Below are 15233 nucleotides of genomic sequence, written 5' to 3'. Positions count from 1 at the left end.
GCACATGTTGATGTTGCACATGTGTACAAAGGACAAGGGAGAGCTTCAGTTCCACGGCTGCATCCCGATGTTTTTGACACAAGCACACATACACACACCCTGAAGACCCTGTTGCTGTTGCTTATTGTACATATTTCTTTATTAAAAGCTCAAAAACACCAATATCAAAGTATCATAATGCAGAAAAGGTTAACTAAAATTGTAGCATGTCATGTATTTGGCAGTTTGGACAATTAGCAGGAACTGTTCCTTTACTTATTTAGTTACTACCTACCTACATAGTTTTAGCCATCCATAACTACAAAGTGCTATTATACCAGACTCTAGTCTCCAAAGTAAAAAGTTTAAAAAATCAACTGAGTTTCCATTCTATCTTTATAGAAGTCATTAGGACATTCCATTCAGTTATGCTGATGACACCCTACTGCTGAATGTTGTGTGATGGACAGCTTTTCTTGCCTCTTGTCAGGGTGTACTAAGAATACACTTCACTGAAGCTCAGGATCTTGAGGGAAAAGATACTTACTTAAAGGGACTCGTTAAGGGAAAGTCTGACCCTTATGGAATCATTCGAGTGGGAAATCAAATTTTCCAAAGCAAAGTCATCAAAGAAAACCTTAATCCAAAGTGGAATGAAGTTTATGAGGTATGAAACTACTGAGCGGTATTAGTGTACTTTTGAAAAATGTATTAAAGTCATTTAGAACCTCCAAGACTGATGTCATACAATTCTATTATATAGAATATGAACTTGCATTTTTAAACTATTGGTAGAAAAATTGTTGTTGCAGTTCAGTAGAACAGTTCAGATAGAACACCAAGCCATGTTTAGCATAAAAATGAGCCTTGTGCTCCTGCATGTTCTTCCCCCTCCCCTGTGTCTCTGATTTCCTCCGCTGTGGTTTACTAGCAAGTTGCAATTTCATAATAGATCTGTACCATAAAAACTGTGGAAATGCTAGTAAACGAATGCTTTGGAGGGAATACAAGCATATAATAAACAATGCTGGACTGAGGCAAGAGAGACCCAGATTCAAGTTCCTGTTTAGAGTTCATTGGATGACTTCAGGCTGAGATAAAATAATGGACCCAGTCTACCTTTACAAGTTTTCTAGGGGTAAATTGAGGGGGAAATCCCATGTGTATTGCCCTGAGCTCACAGAGGAAAGAGGCTTCCTATATTTTAAATCACATTGGAGAGAAACCATAGTACATTTGAAAATAATCTGAATGGTTTTGCCTAATTTAAAGGGGCTGTAAGACATGTCATACATTTGTGCTGAATTGGTTATCTTGCTCTTGTTTGTTATATTTTCAGGCCTTAGTCTATGAACATCCAGGACAAGACCTAGAGATTGAACTCTTTGATGAAGATCCAGACAAGGATGACTTTCTAGGAAGGTAAGTGCCATCCATCTTAACAGGTATGTTTGCATGTCCTTTTTTTTTTTTAATTTGAAATCCTGTCTTGGAATCCCACTATCCAGATCAGTCCATAAATGAAAGAGGAGTAGAGGTAAGCTCTAAAAGGCAAGAAAGAAGCTAGCAGACTAATAACAGTGTTTCTCAACCTTGGCAACTTTAAGATGTCTGGACTTCAACTTCCATGCTGGCTGGGGAATACATTTCCAAATGCCAGTGTATTTCCATTATCGCAAAATTCTGTACCTTCAAATTGTCAATATTTAGGGCATAGAACTTCAGCAAAGGATCGTTACCTTGTCGTGGTGCTGGAGCTTGAGCACCTCAATGATGCCATGAGCTAAACCGTGAAGGGCCACCCAAGACGGGAAGGTCATGACAGAGAGGTCAGACTAAATGCGATCCCTGGGGAAGGTAATGGCAACCCACCTCAGTATTCTTGCCGTGAAAACTAAATGGATCAGTACAACCAGAGATATGTCGGTATACCATCGGAAGATGAGACCCCCAGGTCGGAAGATGGTCAAAATGCTACTGGGGAGGAACAGAGGATGAGCTCAACTAGCCCCAGACGTGATGACGCAGCTAGCTCAAAGGCCGAAAGGACGGCTAGCGGCCGACGGTGCTGGTGGTGAACGGCGAATCCGATGTTCTAAGGATCAACACACCATCGGAACCTGGAATATAAGATCTATGAGCCAGGGCAAATTGGATGTGGTTATTGGTGAGATGTCAAGATTAAAGATAGACATTCTGGGCGTCAGTGAACTGAAATGGACTGGAATGGGCCACTTCACATCAAATGACCACCAGATCTACTACTGCGGACAAGAGGACCACAGAAGAAATGGAGTAGCCTTCATAATTAATAGTAAAGTGGCTAAAGCAGTGCTTGGATACAACCCAAAAAATGATAGAATGATCTCAATTCGAATTCAGGGCAAGCCATCTAACATCACAGTGATCCAAATATACGCCCCAACCACAAATGCTGAAGAAGCTGAAGTAGAGCAGTTCTATGAGGATCTGCAGCACCTACTGGACAACACGCCTAAAAGAGATGTTATTTTCATCACAGGAGACTGGAATGCTAAGGTGGGCAGTCAAATGACACCTCGAATTACAGGTAAGTATGGCCTGGGAGAACAAAACGAAGCAGGACACAGGCTGATAGAATTTTGCCAAGACAATTCACTCTGCATAACAAACACTCTCTTCCAACAACCTAAGAGACGGCTTTATACATGGACTTCACCAGATGGACAACACCGAAATCAGATTGATTACATCCTTTGCAGCCAAAGGTGGCGGACATCTGTACAGTCGGTAAAAACAAGGCCTGGAGCTGACTGTAGTTCAGATCACGAACTTCTTCTTGCACAATTTAGGATCAGACTAAAGAGATTAGGGAAGACCCACAGATCAGCTAGATATGAGCTCACTAATATTCCTAAGGAATATGCAGTGGAGGTGAAGAATCGATTTAAGGGACTGGACTTAGTAGATAGGGTCCCGGAAGAACTCTGGACAGAAGTTGGCAGCATTGTTCAGGAGGCGGCAACAAAATACATCCCAAAGAAAGAGAAAACCAAGAAGGCAAAATGGCTGTCTGCTGAGACACTAGAAGTAGCCCAAGAAAGAAGGAAAGCAAAAGGCAACAGTGATAGGGGGAGATATGCCCAATTAAATGCAAAATTCCAGAGTTTAGCCAGAAGAGATAAGGAATTATTTTTAAACAAGCAATGCGCGGAAGTGGAAGAAGACAATAGAATAGGAAGGACAAGAGACCTCTTCCAGAAAATTAGAAACATTGGAGGTAAATTCCAGGCAAAATTGGGTATGATCAAAAACAAAGATGGCAAGGACCTAACAGAAGAAGAAGAGATCAAGAAAAGGTGGCAAGAATATACAGAAAACCTGTATAGGAAGGATAACAATATCGGGGATAGCTTTGACAGTGTGGTCGGTGAGCTAGAGCCAGACATCCTGAAGAGTGAGGTTGAGTGGGCCTTAAGAAGCATTGCTAATAACAAGGCAACAGGAGACGACAGCATCCCAGCTGAACTGTTCAAAATCTTGCAAGATGATGCTGTCAAGGTAATGCATGCTATATGCCAGCAAATTTGGAAAACACAAGAATGGCCATCAGACTGGAAAAAATCAACTTATATCCCCATACCAAAAAAGGGAAACACTAAAGAATGTTCAAACTATCGAACAGTGGCACTCATTTCACATGCCAGTAAGGTAATGCTCAAGATCCTGCAAGGTAGACTTCAGCAGTTCATGGAGCGAGAATTGCCAGACGTACAAGCTGGGTTTAGAAAAGGCAGAGGAACTAGAGACCAAATTGCCAATATCCGCTGGATAATGGAAAAAGCCAGGGAGTTTCAGAAAAACATCTATTTCTGTTTTATTGACTATTCTAAAGCCTTTGACTGTGTGGACCATAACAAATTGTGGCAAGTTCTTAGTGGTATGGGGATACCAAGTCATCTTGTATGCCTCCTGAAGAATCTGTATAACGACCAAGTAGCAACAGTAAGAACAGACCACGGAACAACAGACTGGTTTAAGATTGGGAAAGGAGTACGGCAGGGCTGTATACTCTCACCCTACCTATTCAACTTGTATGCAGAACACATCATGCGACAAGCTGGCCTTGAGGAATCCAAGGCTGGAGTTAAAATCTCTGGAAGAAACATTAACAATCTCAGATATGCAGATGATACCACTTTGATGGCTGAAAGTGAAGAGGAACTGAGGAGCCTTATGATGAAGGTGAAAGAAGAAAGTGCAAAAGCTGGTTTGCAGCTAAACCTCAAAAAAACCAAGATTATGGCAACCAGCTTGATTGATAACTGGCAAATAGAGGGAGAAAATGTAGAAGCAGTGAATACTTTGTATTCCTAGGTGCAAAGATTACTGCAGATGCTGACTGCAGTCAGGAAATCAGAAGACGCTTAATCCTTGGAAGAAGAGCAATGACAAATCTCGATAAAATAGTTAAGAGCAGAGACATCACACTGACAACAAAGGCCCGCATAGTTAAAGCAATGGTTCCCTGTAGTAACATATGGCTGCGAGAGCTGGACCATAAGGAAGGCTGAGCGAAGGAAGATCGATGCTTTTGAACTGTGGTGTTGGAGGAAAATTCTGAGAGTGCCTTGGACTGCAAGAAGATCCAACCAGTCCATCCTCCAGGAAATCAAGCCAGACTGCTCACTTGAGGGAATGATATTAAAGGCAAAACTGAAATACTTTGGCCACATAATGAGAAGACAGGACACCCTGGAGAAGATGCTGATGCTAGGGAGAGTGGAAGGCAAAAGGAAGAGGGGCCGACCAAGGGCAAGATGGATGGATGATATTCTAGAGGTGACGGACTCGTCCCTGGGGGAGCTGGGGGTGTTGACGACCGACAGGAAGCTCTGGCGTGGGCTGGTCCATGAAGTCACGAAGAGTCGGAAGCGACTAAACGAATAAACAACAAGGGCATAGAAATGTTGTTACCATCTGAAAAAGGAAGCAAAGCAGTATTGATTGCAGTAGAGATAGCAGTTCATAGCTCTAATTACTGTGTGCTATTTCTTTTTCATCTTGAATATAAGTTTGGCTCAACTATCGGATATATGGCTAAGAAATAGACAACTGTAGAAAGGTTTATCCTTGCCTCCCCCCCCCTCCTGCCCCGCACATCTTATTTGGCTTCAAGGACCTAAACTTTTCTGCAGCAAATCCTACCACCTTATTCATAGTTCTTAAAAGAAGATAACCTTTATTTCATACCTCATTAACAAATCCCCTTTTGTTGTTCAGAATTGCCTTCTGCCCTATTAGCATTTAGATATTATCTCAGTTCTACTTATTGGTTATTATAAGAAGAGCATGAGCATGTTTGGGTAGTTCATCAGTTTTTTTCTACTGTATTCACCTTTTGCTGCTATAAAACTCCAGCTTCAGATTCTGTAGCTCAGATAATGGTATTCTAATGCATTGTGTTATGTTTTTTAGCCTGCTGATAGACCTAACTGAAGTTGAAAAGGAACGTCACTTAGATGAGGTAAACCTCTGTTCACTCTTGGGAGGACCGTGACAGGGCAAGCTCATACAATAAAACTGCAGTGCTTAATCATACACTGGATCTGGTATACAATTTCAACAAAGTCTTCAGTTTTCCTTGAATAGATTTCCTCAGTTCATTGTAACAGCCTGTGTTAACAAGTGAAATCAAAGACATCAGCCATGGGAGTGGACTAGTTAGTAGTAATTAATTCCAAGCAACGACTAGGAGAGGGATGGTTAGTTCCTGTTAAATGTGTTTTGAGGTAAATTTTCAGATGCTTAATTTTCAAAAGTCGATGGATATGTTTTATTATGAAATAATTTTACTACAGTTTTGTGGATGAAATGCAAGAAATCAGTACAACTCATGTCTATTTTACGAAGTGGTTACCTATTTTCTGCCAGCTACAGTGTCTTTAGCTGTTTTCATATTAAGTGTCCCTATTTGCCCTAGTCCAGGAATTTATGGCAGCGTAGGTTAATTCATCAGCAAATGACTTTGGTTCTTATCACCCTTTATTGACTTTCATTACAGTGGTTTACTTTGGATGAAGTCTCCAAAGGAAAATTGCACTTAAAACTCGAATGGCTCACATTGAAGCCTACTACTGAGAATCTTGACCAGGTATGTTTGTATACTCTTTTTTTTCTGTATTTGAAGAGGCTGTCATTAAAATATATATCTTTACAGGTTTGATTATCCAGATTCATATCCACATCCTCTGTTTCAAGAAGAACAGGATAAAAGCAAAAACTTGTTTAGGTACAAAAATCCAAAATTCTCCTAGAAGGTCAAAAATAATGGGCTCCATTAGGAAATGTTGCTTTTCTGCTTCTGGGGAAGAAATGGTGGACTGAAGACGGCTCTGCAAAAAGTGGAGCCGACAACTGCGGCAGAATTAAGAGCTGGCGATAGACAATAATTCCTCTCTGGATAAGGAGAGGACTTGGGATCGCCCACAAGTGCTCCAGATAGCTGCTCCTTGTGAGAAGACCTCAAGATAACAGTCTCCCCTGGGTTTAGAGCTCTGGGAGATGAGGGAATAGCTCTCTTGCTCAAACCACGGTCGACACCTTTGAAAGGATACTAAGTTTGCATACTTCCTTTTCTAATCACTTTCAGAAATTGCTTGTTAACTGCTTTTCAGCTATTAAAACCTTGGGATTGACAAGTTTTACAACACCGGGTGAGTTTCCTTCAATCCTTAGCAAGAGAAGTTTTAACTACAAGTTTAAGAACTTTAAAAAAAAAAATTTTTTTTGGAACAAACAGCAAAAGGCTGATTAAACCTTTGAATTTAGAAAGTTATAAATGGACTGAGGATCCAGATAAATTTGAAATAAGATTTTGGAATTAATTATAAAGAATCCTTCCTGTGGGAAAATGCTTTTGTCCAATTTTTAAAATCTTATATTGTTACTTTCTAAAAAAATTCAAAATATAAGATTTTAAAAATTGGACACTAGAGGGAACTAGAAGGAATTAAAGATTACAATTAAAGGAGAACACTCAAACTTGACTTACAGTTACAGAACGAAGCAGACTATTTTAACATTGAAGGATATATTTGAACAATGGACCTAGAAGTTAATTTTAAGAGTGTCTGCCTTTATAGAGAGACTTGTCTAAAAGATGTTATGGAAGAGAAACAAGTTCTATATGACAAGATTGAGACTGAGTTGAAAGTGAATTTAAAAATGACAGGCTACAAGAATGACATGGAAAAAACTGGCTGATGTCTTAATAATTAAAAGGGATATACAAACAACAAACAAAGAGAGTGACCTGCATAATTTTTCTATACTGGATTTACAAAAGAGGCATGTTCTGAAGAATTTTGTGAGAAGGGACAAAGAAAAAAAGAAAAATCAAGTTCTAGGACATTATTTGAAAGGACTAAAGATAAGATTGTTAGAAATAAAAGGAAGGAATATAAAGTTGGTTTATTTGATCAAGGTTAAAACACGTATGTTATCTCTGGTAACCCTTAATGGACTTTCACTGAAACGATGATGCTTAATGGGTTTGTTTATAGATAAGAGATGGGATAGGGGAAGAAGAGATCATTTGTTGTATTTTAAGAGAAGGTGATAAGTTACTAAAATTGTTTATACTTGTGATGAAGATGGGAAGTCACTTCTTTATATATTTTCTTTTCTTTTTCTTTACTATTCTTATTTTTTCTTCCTTTTCTATTTCTCTATTTCCCCCCTTTTTTCTTTTGCTTCTGCACCTTCTACTCTTTATTCTTCTATCTTTTTCAGTTTGAATTTTTACCGTTGTAATTATAATCTTTAATAAAATTACTATATATAAAAAAATGAAATGTTGCTTTTCATATCATTTCTTACATGCCTAAGAGTTAATATTGAAAAATAACTCCATGGTCATTTAGAAATAGCATTGACAGCAAAAAATAATGCTGTGAAAACATTCCCATGTTGCAGAATTCCTTTTCAGATAAGAAATCCCTAATCATACCTAGCTTGGTTATGTTTTGAAATACTGTAGTTAAAACATTTTACTTTTAGAAAGCTGTTGGCTCTCTCGTTCTTTGATATAGAAGATATTATAGTAATAGATTTTAAATTATTATGTATGGTTACACTTTAATTGAGAGCCAGTTTGGTGTAGTGGTTAAGGAATCAGGCTAGAAACCGGGAGACCGTGAGTTCTAGTCCTGCCTTAGGTACAAAGCCAGCTGGATGACCTTGGGCCAGTCACTTTCTCTTAGCCCTCGGAAGAAGGCAGTGGCAAACCACTTCTGAAAAACCTTGCCAAGAAAACTGTAGGGATTTGTCCAGGCAGTCTCCGAGAATCAGACACAACTGAATGGATTTTAAAAAAAAACACTTTAATTATCTAATTTGCAGTTTATAACTTCCTTTCTTTTTAGTTAGAGATGATGCACAAAACTAAAGTTTTTAATGATACTTTTGTGATTTTAGGTGCTAAAAAGCATTAGAGCTGATAAAGATCAAGCCGACGATGGGCTTTCGTCAGCACTGCTTATTCTTTATTTGGATTCAGCAAGAAATCTGCCAGTAAGTTTTTGGTGATAATGAATCTCCTCTTGAATGATTCTTAATTTTCTTCTGTCACACATTGCTTACTACTGTGCCACTTTGCCTCAGTAATTCACATTATTTTAATTACTTCTCATGCATTCCATTTTCTATGACAAACATACCTTATGGCTGATTTTATTTTGCTGAGTCAGTATTCTAATCATGTTTACAGAACAATGCCTTTTAAATTTACAATAAATTTACAGCATTTATTGATGTGGTAATCTTCTAAACAAATTTTGTGGACAGTCCTGTAAAAGAGAAGTAGACAGTTGGTCAATTCCACCTTCAAATGAATGAATAGTTGCTTGATTCGGGGCTGAACATTTGCAAGGTTTATATTTGTGTGCTTCTAAATCTAGAGCTGTGGTCCGATAGACATATACTTGCATATTTGCATTTAATCACCGCCTTTCCTTCTGTGAATGGAATCTCATTTACTATAAAAATTTTAAGATCCAAACAGGAGAATATAGGAGGATGATCTGAGCAAGGAAGAATCATGCATCGTTGTAGCAAATCAGCTGAGTTAACCTGAAATCAGCTTCTAATGTTATGAGTTGCTAATGAAAATGACTTTTTGCAGTTCTAGACTATTTTTCATAAACATAAATGTTTGAGCAAGGTTGCTGTGAGTCTGATCCAGCTAGGGTTGGTGTGAATACTTTCCCACATATGCTTACGAACATATAATGAAAACTTCTGTTTACTGTTCCCAAATAGCAGCTCCCAAAATAGCTGTGGAAAACCTTTCATTCTGTAAAAATAAAATGTGCCCACACACACTATTCGGATTGTGCAGATTTTTCACTTGTATATCTTTAAAGATATATATATATAGCTGGAGGCCAGATATGTATAATTGGAGTGCTTCATGGAGAATTCCATAGATTTAAGCTGTAATGGTATGTCTTTAATAACCATCTATTCAGGACTAAGTAAATAGTAATGAATGATCCTCAAAAAAGCCCAAAAAGATTTTTTCAGGTACGTTTGTAATGAAGCATATGATTGTTTTCTTCATCTTGCTCTTAGGAAGGAAACCCCCAAGGAAGTTGACTAATGTAATTTGAAGATAAAATATTAAACAAGAATCAGTGGACTTTATGAAACTTTCTAATAATGACCTAGCCATTTCTAAAACAGAATTCCTTGCAAATTTTAGGTAAAGGTGGTAACAGTGATGTTAGTGTATATATATATAGGATGTTGATTGGTAATATTTTAAAAACTTGTTCTGGTGAAGCTTTTCTATTCTTCCCTTTAATAATTTTTTACAGTAAATAATCCTATCCAGAATGAACACAAACCTTTCCAAATTAGGTAACTTATGAAGAAAATAATATAAAAAGTATTCTAATGAATGATCCACAAGCTGGGATTCCTTTTCCATCTTTTTTATTAGAGGATCTTATTCAAGACTGGAATAAATAAAACCCAGTCCTCCAAGAAGATGAATCATATCACTGTCTTATGGCCCCTAGAGAAAAGGCCTGTCTATCCTGGAGTCATGGATCAGTGGTAAATAATGAAGTGGGCAACTCTTGTCAGCCTGGGAATAACATCCCAGTTAAGGGAAGTCCTTTGGAAGGATTTGTTGAGGGCTGATGTTGCAATTCTTACTATGCCAGTTAGTATTTATCTAGACTTGTGTTGGGCAGCCTGTGACCTGAGAGCCTCTCTGCAATGCATGAGGTGAAATCTTGGGTTCATTATTGTATTTGTGTTACAGTCTTACTTTCATTTTATGCCCCGGAACTTTTTATTTGGAAAAAAAAAAAACAATGGGTAATAGTGGATCTCATTGTATAACACCTGACAGTATATCATATTTAACTTGCAGAAATGGAACTTTCCTCTTTGCCCAGATGATCTATAGATTGTCCATGATTAGAGCACAACTTCTCTATGTTTGGAAAATATTTTATTTTTTCTTCATTTACAGTGGCAGCAACCTTATTAATGTATGTATAAAGAGATACTATAAAAGTATGCTAAAAAGCCATTACTGAAAGATCGTGTGATTTTGTTATGCAAGTGGTATTTCCAGCTAAAATGCACAGTATTGCAATAGGAGAAAGATGTTGCCCTCAACATGCTGATGAAGCTAGGTCAATAGTGGAGAAAACTGCTGCTGGTTTATCATTCAGACTCCTTTGACCAGTGTTTCTCAACCTTGGCCGCTTGAAGATGAAAATGGCTGGCTGGGTAATTCTGGGAGTTGAAGTCCACTCATCTTCAAGCGGCCAAGGTTGAGAAACACTGCCTTTGACTCTTTTCTGTAACAATGCTAACGGTAAAGCTGCTTGAGCACCCAGACTGCCCGAATGCCATCACTTTCTGCTTTCTCCTTCCATTTCCATTTTCCTAAAGAGTATCTACGAGGGAAAGTTTGGGTGTGGATACTTAAAAGAGAGGAGAGCGTCGGGACTAGTCTTTTGTGAAAATACTACCTCACTCTATAGAGCACTATTTGTGAGTTCTCAGGTGTTACGTGTATATTATCCTTTTTTTAAAAAAAAATGACCCTTTTTTAACCTTGGTGTTTATAAACCCACTTTGCCCTAACATTGGAATGGAGGAGCATGCAGCTTTTTGTTTTAAGTGCATGGTTTTAGAATGTGTGTTGTTTTTTGCTACATTTTCCAGTTGTTAATTAGTTTCGCTTGTTAGCTAAATTTGCTGATCTTTTCAGAGACTAGCATGCTCTGTTATCTCCTTGAAGAAATGTGATGCTTGTAGAGAAATTAAATGGTCATGAATTGTAAAAATCAACATACTTTGTGGTTGTTTTGGAAAGTAAATGCAAGTGTTGTGTGTGGCATATGCAGGGGCCCAGAAGGTCTTTAATTTGGTTCAAGTTGCTTAATTAAAATTGGAATAATATGAATTACAGAAAAATACACCTCCTTGTGTGACCTGTTATCATTAAAATATGGGCCCATCAGATAGGTATTTCCACCAGTGCATATGTACTTGTCAAACTATTCCCTTTTTTAAAAAATATTTTTTATTAAACAAGAAGATTATTTAATTTTTAAACAAGAAGATTAAAAACTAACAGAAGCTAATATAAAGTAAGAAAGAAAAGGAGAAAAGAAGGAAATTCAGACTATTCTCTTTTGAGGTAACAAAATTATGTAGCAGAAGGAAGAAGACAACAAAGGCCAGCTGGAGGCGGCAGAGGCACTGTGGTGTGGGCCAGAGATGAAGGAGGATATAGGCGGGTGGGGAGCATTGAAGCACCCCTGCAATCCTAAGTGCAGGGAGGCTGCCAAGCACCCAAATTTTGATCATGTGACCACGGGGGTGCTGCAGTGGCCGTAATTTCGGGGACTGGGCGTAAGTACCATTTGTTCAGTGCCATCGTAACTTCGAACGGTCGCTGAACGAATGGTCGTTAACCGAGGGCTACCTATGACTAACTTGGTTTTTGATATATTAATATTCAGATTCATAACAGACATAAACAGATTCATAGCCTCAACTAACATACTAGCAATGTCACCACAAACAGTCCTTTTACATTTATCCATAAATACCTTAAACAACTGAGGAGGCATTATGTATCATTTTGTTATTTTCTGCTCAGCGTTGAACCATTTGCTCAACTTTCCATTTGCTTCTGCGCGTGCTTAACTTCTGTTATATTACGTTGAGTAGCCAAACTTGAATTTGCACAGAACCTTCCATACTTCATACCTGTTCACTTTCTCTAAATGAAGAAATAAACAATAAAAATAAATACATCTTGCTTCTCACATTCCCACATAAAGCCACAATACATTCCCCAAATTTTATTCACTGTTACCCCTTGGACTTTTTCTGTCAGAATCCAAATTCCAGTTAATAGCTAATTTCCTTGTAGGTCTTGCTGCCTTCCCCTTTGAATATGGAAACAATTGAAACAATGTCATCTTATGGGGCCAGGAGACAAGCTTTCTTGGTGCCAGGCCCAGCCCTTTGGAATGATCCTCCCCCCAATATACAGTTGGTCCTGACCTTGCAAGCCTTTAGAAAGGTGACTTAAGACCTGGCTCTTTCCCTGGGCCTTGAAGTCAGGTTGAGTGGAATTCCCAATTTGACAAATGACAGGTGATTTCAGCTTGAATCATCATTTTATTGTTTTAGTAAGTTTCAGTGAAATACGTTTTGTACTGGTTGATAATGGTTTTCTTCTTTTTTCCTTTTCACAAGCTGCCCAGAGTTACATTGTCTGAGTTGATGGCCTTTTAAATGCTTTAATAAATAAGTGAATAAACAAGGCATTCTTCCAAACTTCCGAAGCAGTCTCAACACACATTAAACAAGTTGCAAAGCCATTCCATCAGCAGCCACATCAATATTTTAATATTTGTCCAGTTTCACAGTCCGTTCCTGCAGACTTAACATCATTCAACAGTCTGACGGAATTGAGAAGACTATAATTTTATTTTTACTCTTTTTGTCTTTCCTTTCTTCTATGTCCACTTTTCCCCCAACATCCATTCTTGAAACTACGAAAAAGTGGTATTCTCCCACATTCAAAACTTCTCATCATCCTTCACTAATTCCCCAGTAGCCATTTCTCACTTGCATTGCAGAAGGTTGCACAATTCTTCACATGGCTCTTCCATCAATACCATTCACTGGAGCATAACACACAGCTGTCACTAAACTCTGAATTCCTGCTTTATACTGACCTCCAACGAGCTAGATCAGGGGTCCCCAACTCTTCAGCTCATTGACTCCTTCATGAAGTTTCAGATGGTTTCACTGACCCCCAAACATTATTATATGAAAATAATGTAATAAATACTACTTTAACTAATGGTACTATGAATAATGATAACAACAGTAATGGACAGTCCCATTGATCCTTAGGGGTCAGTATTGACTACTTTGGGAACACTGACCTAGATGATACTAATTCATATTTCTGATACATATTTTTAGCTATTTCATTCATGATTAAACATTCACCTTTGCTCCCCTCCATGTATTAATCAACAACACTTCTGAAAGGTCAGACCACTTTCATCAGATCTATTATATTGTCCACTTTCTGTTAGTTTCACAAAGATGTAACTTACTTATTTTTCTTTCATTTCGTTTTAATTAATGCTTGTTACCATTTATGTCTCTTACATTCAAGGCACAATCTTCCATATGCCATGGTCATCACCTGATCCTTGCCACCCATCATGACTTCAGTTAATCAAGGCTTTCGCAAAACACTTGTTTGTAGTTACAAAAAAAGTATAGACAGAGTTACCAGCCTTAGCCATACCTGTGCCACATGCAGCATTTCCTGCTAACATCAAGGGCAGGACCAGTTTTGACACATTTGGGCCAGCATGACCAAAGTACTGTTCCAGTTTTACACCAAGCACACTATTTTGTGCAAGCTACCTTACAAGCAAACATACTGTTTCCCTCATCTTAACCAACAAGGAGATAAATGCTAAATAGTAATAGATGTTCATATTTGCTTTATTCATCTTTAGCTCAAAAATCTGGTATTTAATGTCAAATTTTGAAAACTTTAATGAGGAGAAGAGATTAAACTTGGGAAGAGGTATGGATCTCTCCTATGGACCATTTCTAATATTAAGGTGGCACCTCTCCCCTCAGTTTATCCCTATAACAATCATCCTCTGAAGTAGGTTTTGCTGAGAGATAGTGGCTAGTGCAAAGATAACCAGTGAGCTCCACAGTCAAGTAGAAACTTGAAAGATGTTACAAAAATAAAATAGGGATGGAGAATAGCATTACTTCAATCTTGCAAATTGCCTATCTTCCTATTTTGTGGCATCTGATTATTGGGCTTGCTTTGAGTACCTTGAATTCTCTGAGTTTCTGAAATCAGCTTAGAAGCAGGCCTGGTTTTATGCTTGATCCAAGTTGGAAAGAATCATATGGAATACCAAAACAATGTGTCATAACTAAATTCTCATATACTCTTAGTTTACTACCAGCCCTTAAACCCTGGTCCCACTGCATTATTAAAACTGTGCCAACTCTATTAAGGCAGTTGAAATGATGTGTTACAGCAAATGGAAGTTGATTCGGGAAAAAGAAACTTAACAGCAACTTGACCCAAACTATACCTCACGTTGTCTTTTTTCTTTGTGAAATTGGAACTGTTCCTTCTCTTTATAGCTTAAAGTTCCTTAATAAGCATTACAGTATTTGCATGAGAGTGGCATGCAAACAGCAAACATCTCTGTCATCTACTATTTTTACTCTGATGCTGTTGGCTTCCCTTGATCAAAAGCCATTACAGTGTTCATCCTAAGTTGAGAATAATTTTTTACAAAACACAGTGTGAGGCAAAATTTCATAGCAGTCTTGAATGCATGTGTTACATGTGTGAACTTCTCCAAAGAAAGTACCAAGAACTATTAGGGGCTGAAAATCGTACATTAAGAAACCACATGGGAAAAAAAGTTAAGAGGAGACTCTTTCCAGTCCAGGCAGCTGTGCATTCAGCATAAAACTACTCCTAGCCCAAAGCTTTTAGATGTGTAGAGAGGGGGCACTTTTTCTGAACATTATGTGTTGCACCAAGTTATTACCACACTTAAGTAGCTGGCCAAACAGAAGGCCATGGAATGAGCACAGCCAATTTACTTTTTTATTAAGGCTGAAGATGAGTTCAGAAAAGAATATACAGTGCCTCCATTTAAAAACAAGTA

At 38.1% G+C, this 15233-nt stretch overlaps 1 protein-coding gene across 2 annotated transcripts in view; it reads left to right on the top strand.

Moving 5' to 3' along the window:
- ESYT2 (extended synaptotagmin 2) overlaps positions 1–15233 on the top strand; it is a 66240-nt gene that overhangs the window by 34570 nt on the left and 16437 nt on the right. For both annotated transcript variants that reach the window (XM_063303394.1, XM_063303393.1), the window contains exons 9-13: positions 470–646; positions 1319–1401; positions 5437–5485; positions 6023–6112; positions 8437–8532. In XM_063303394.1, the coding sequence (XP_063159464.1) occupies positions 470–646; positions 1319–1401; positions 5437–5485; positions 6023–6112; positions 8437–8532 (495 nt within the window). The remainder of the gene's footprint in view (positions 1–469; positions 647–1318; positions 1402–5436; positions 5486–6022; positions 6113–8436; positions 8533–15233) is intronic.

The sequence above is a fragment of the Candoia aspera genome, chromosome 4, assembly GCF_035149785.1.
Source record: "Candoia aspera isolate rCanAsp1 chromosome 4, rCanAsp1.hap2, whole genome shotgun sequence".
In the NCBI taxonomy this organism is placed as follows: domain Eukaryota; kingdom Metazoa; phylum Chordata; class Lepidosauria; order Squamata; family Boidae; genus Candoia; species Candoia aspera.
This window is presented reverse-complemented; position numbering and strand designations above follow the sequence as displayed.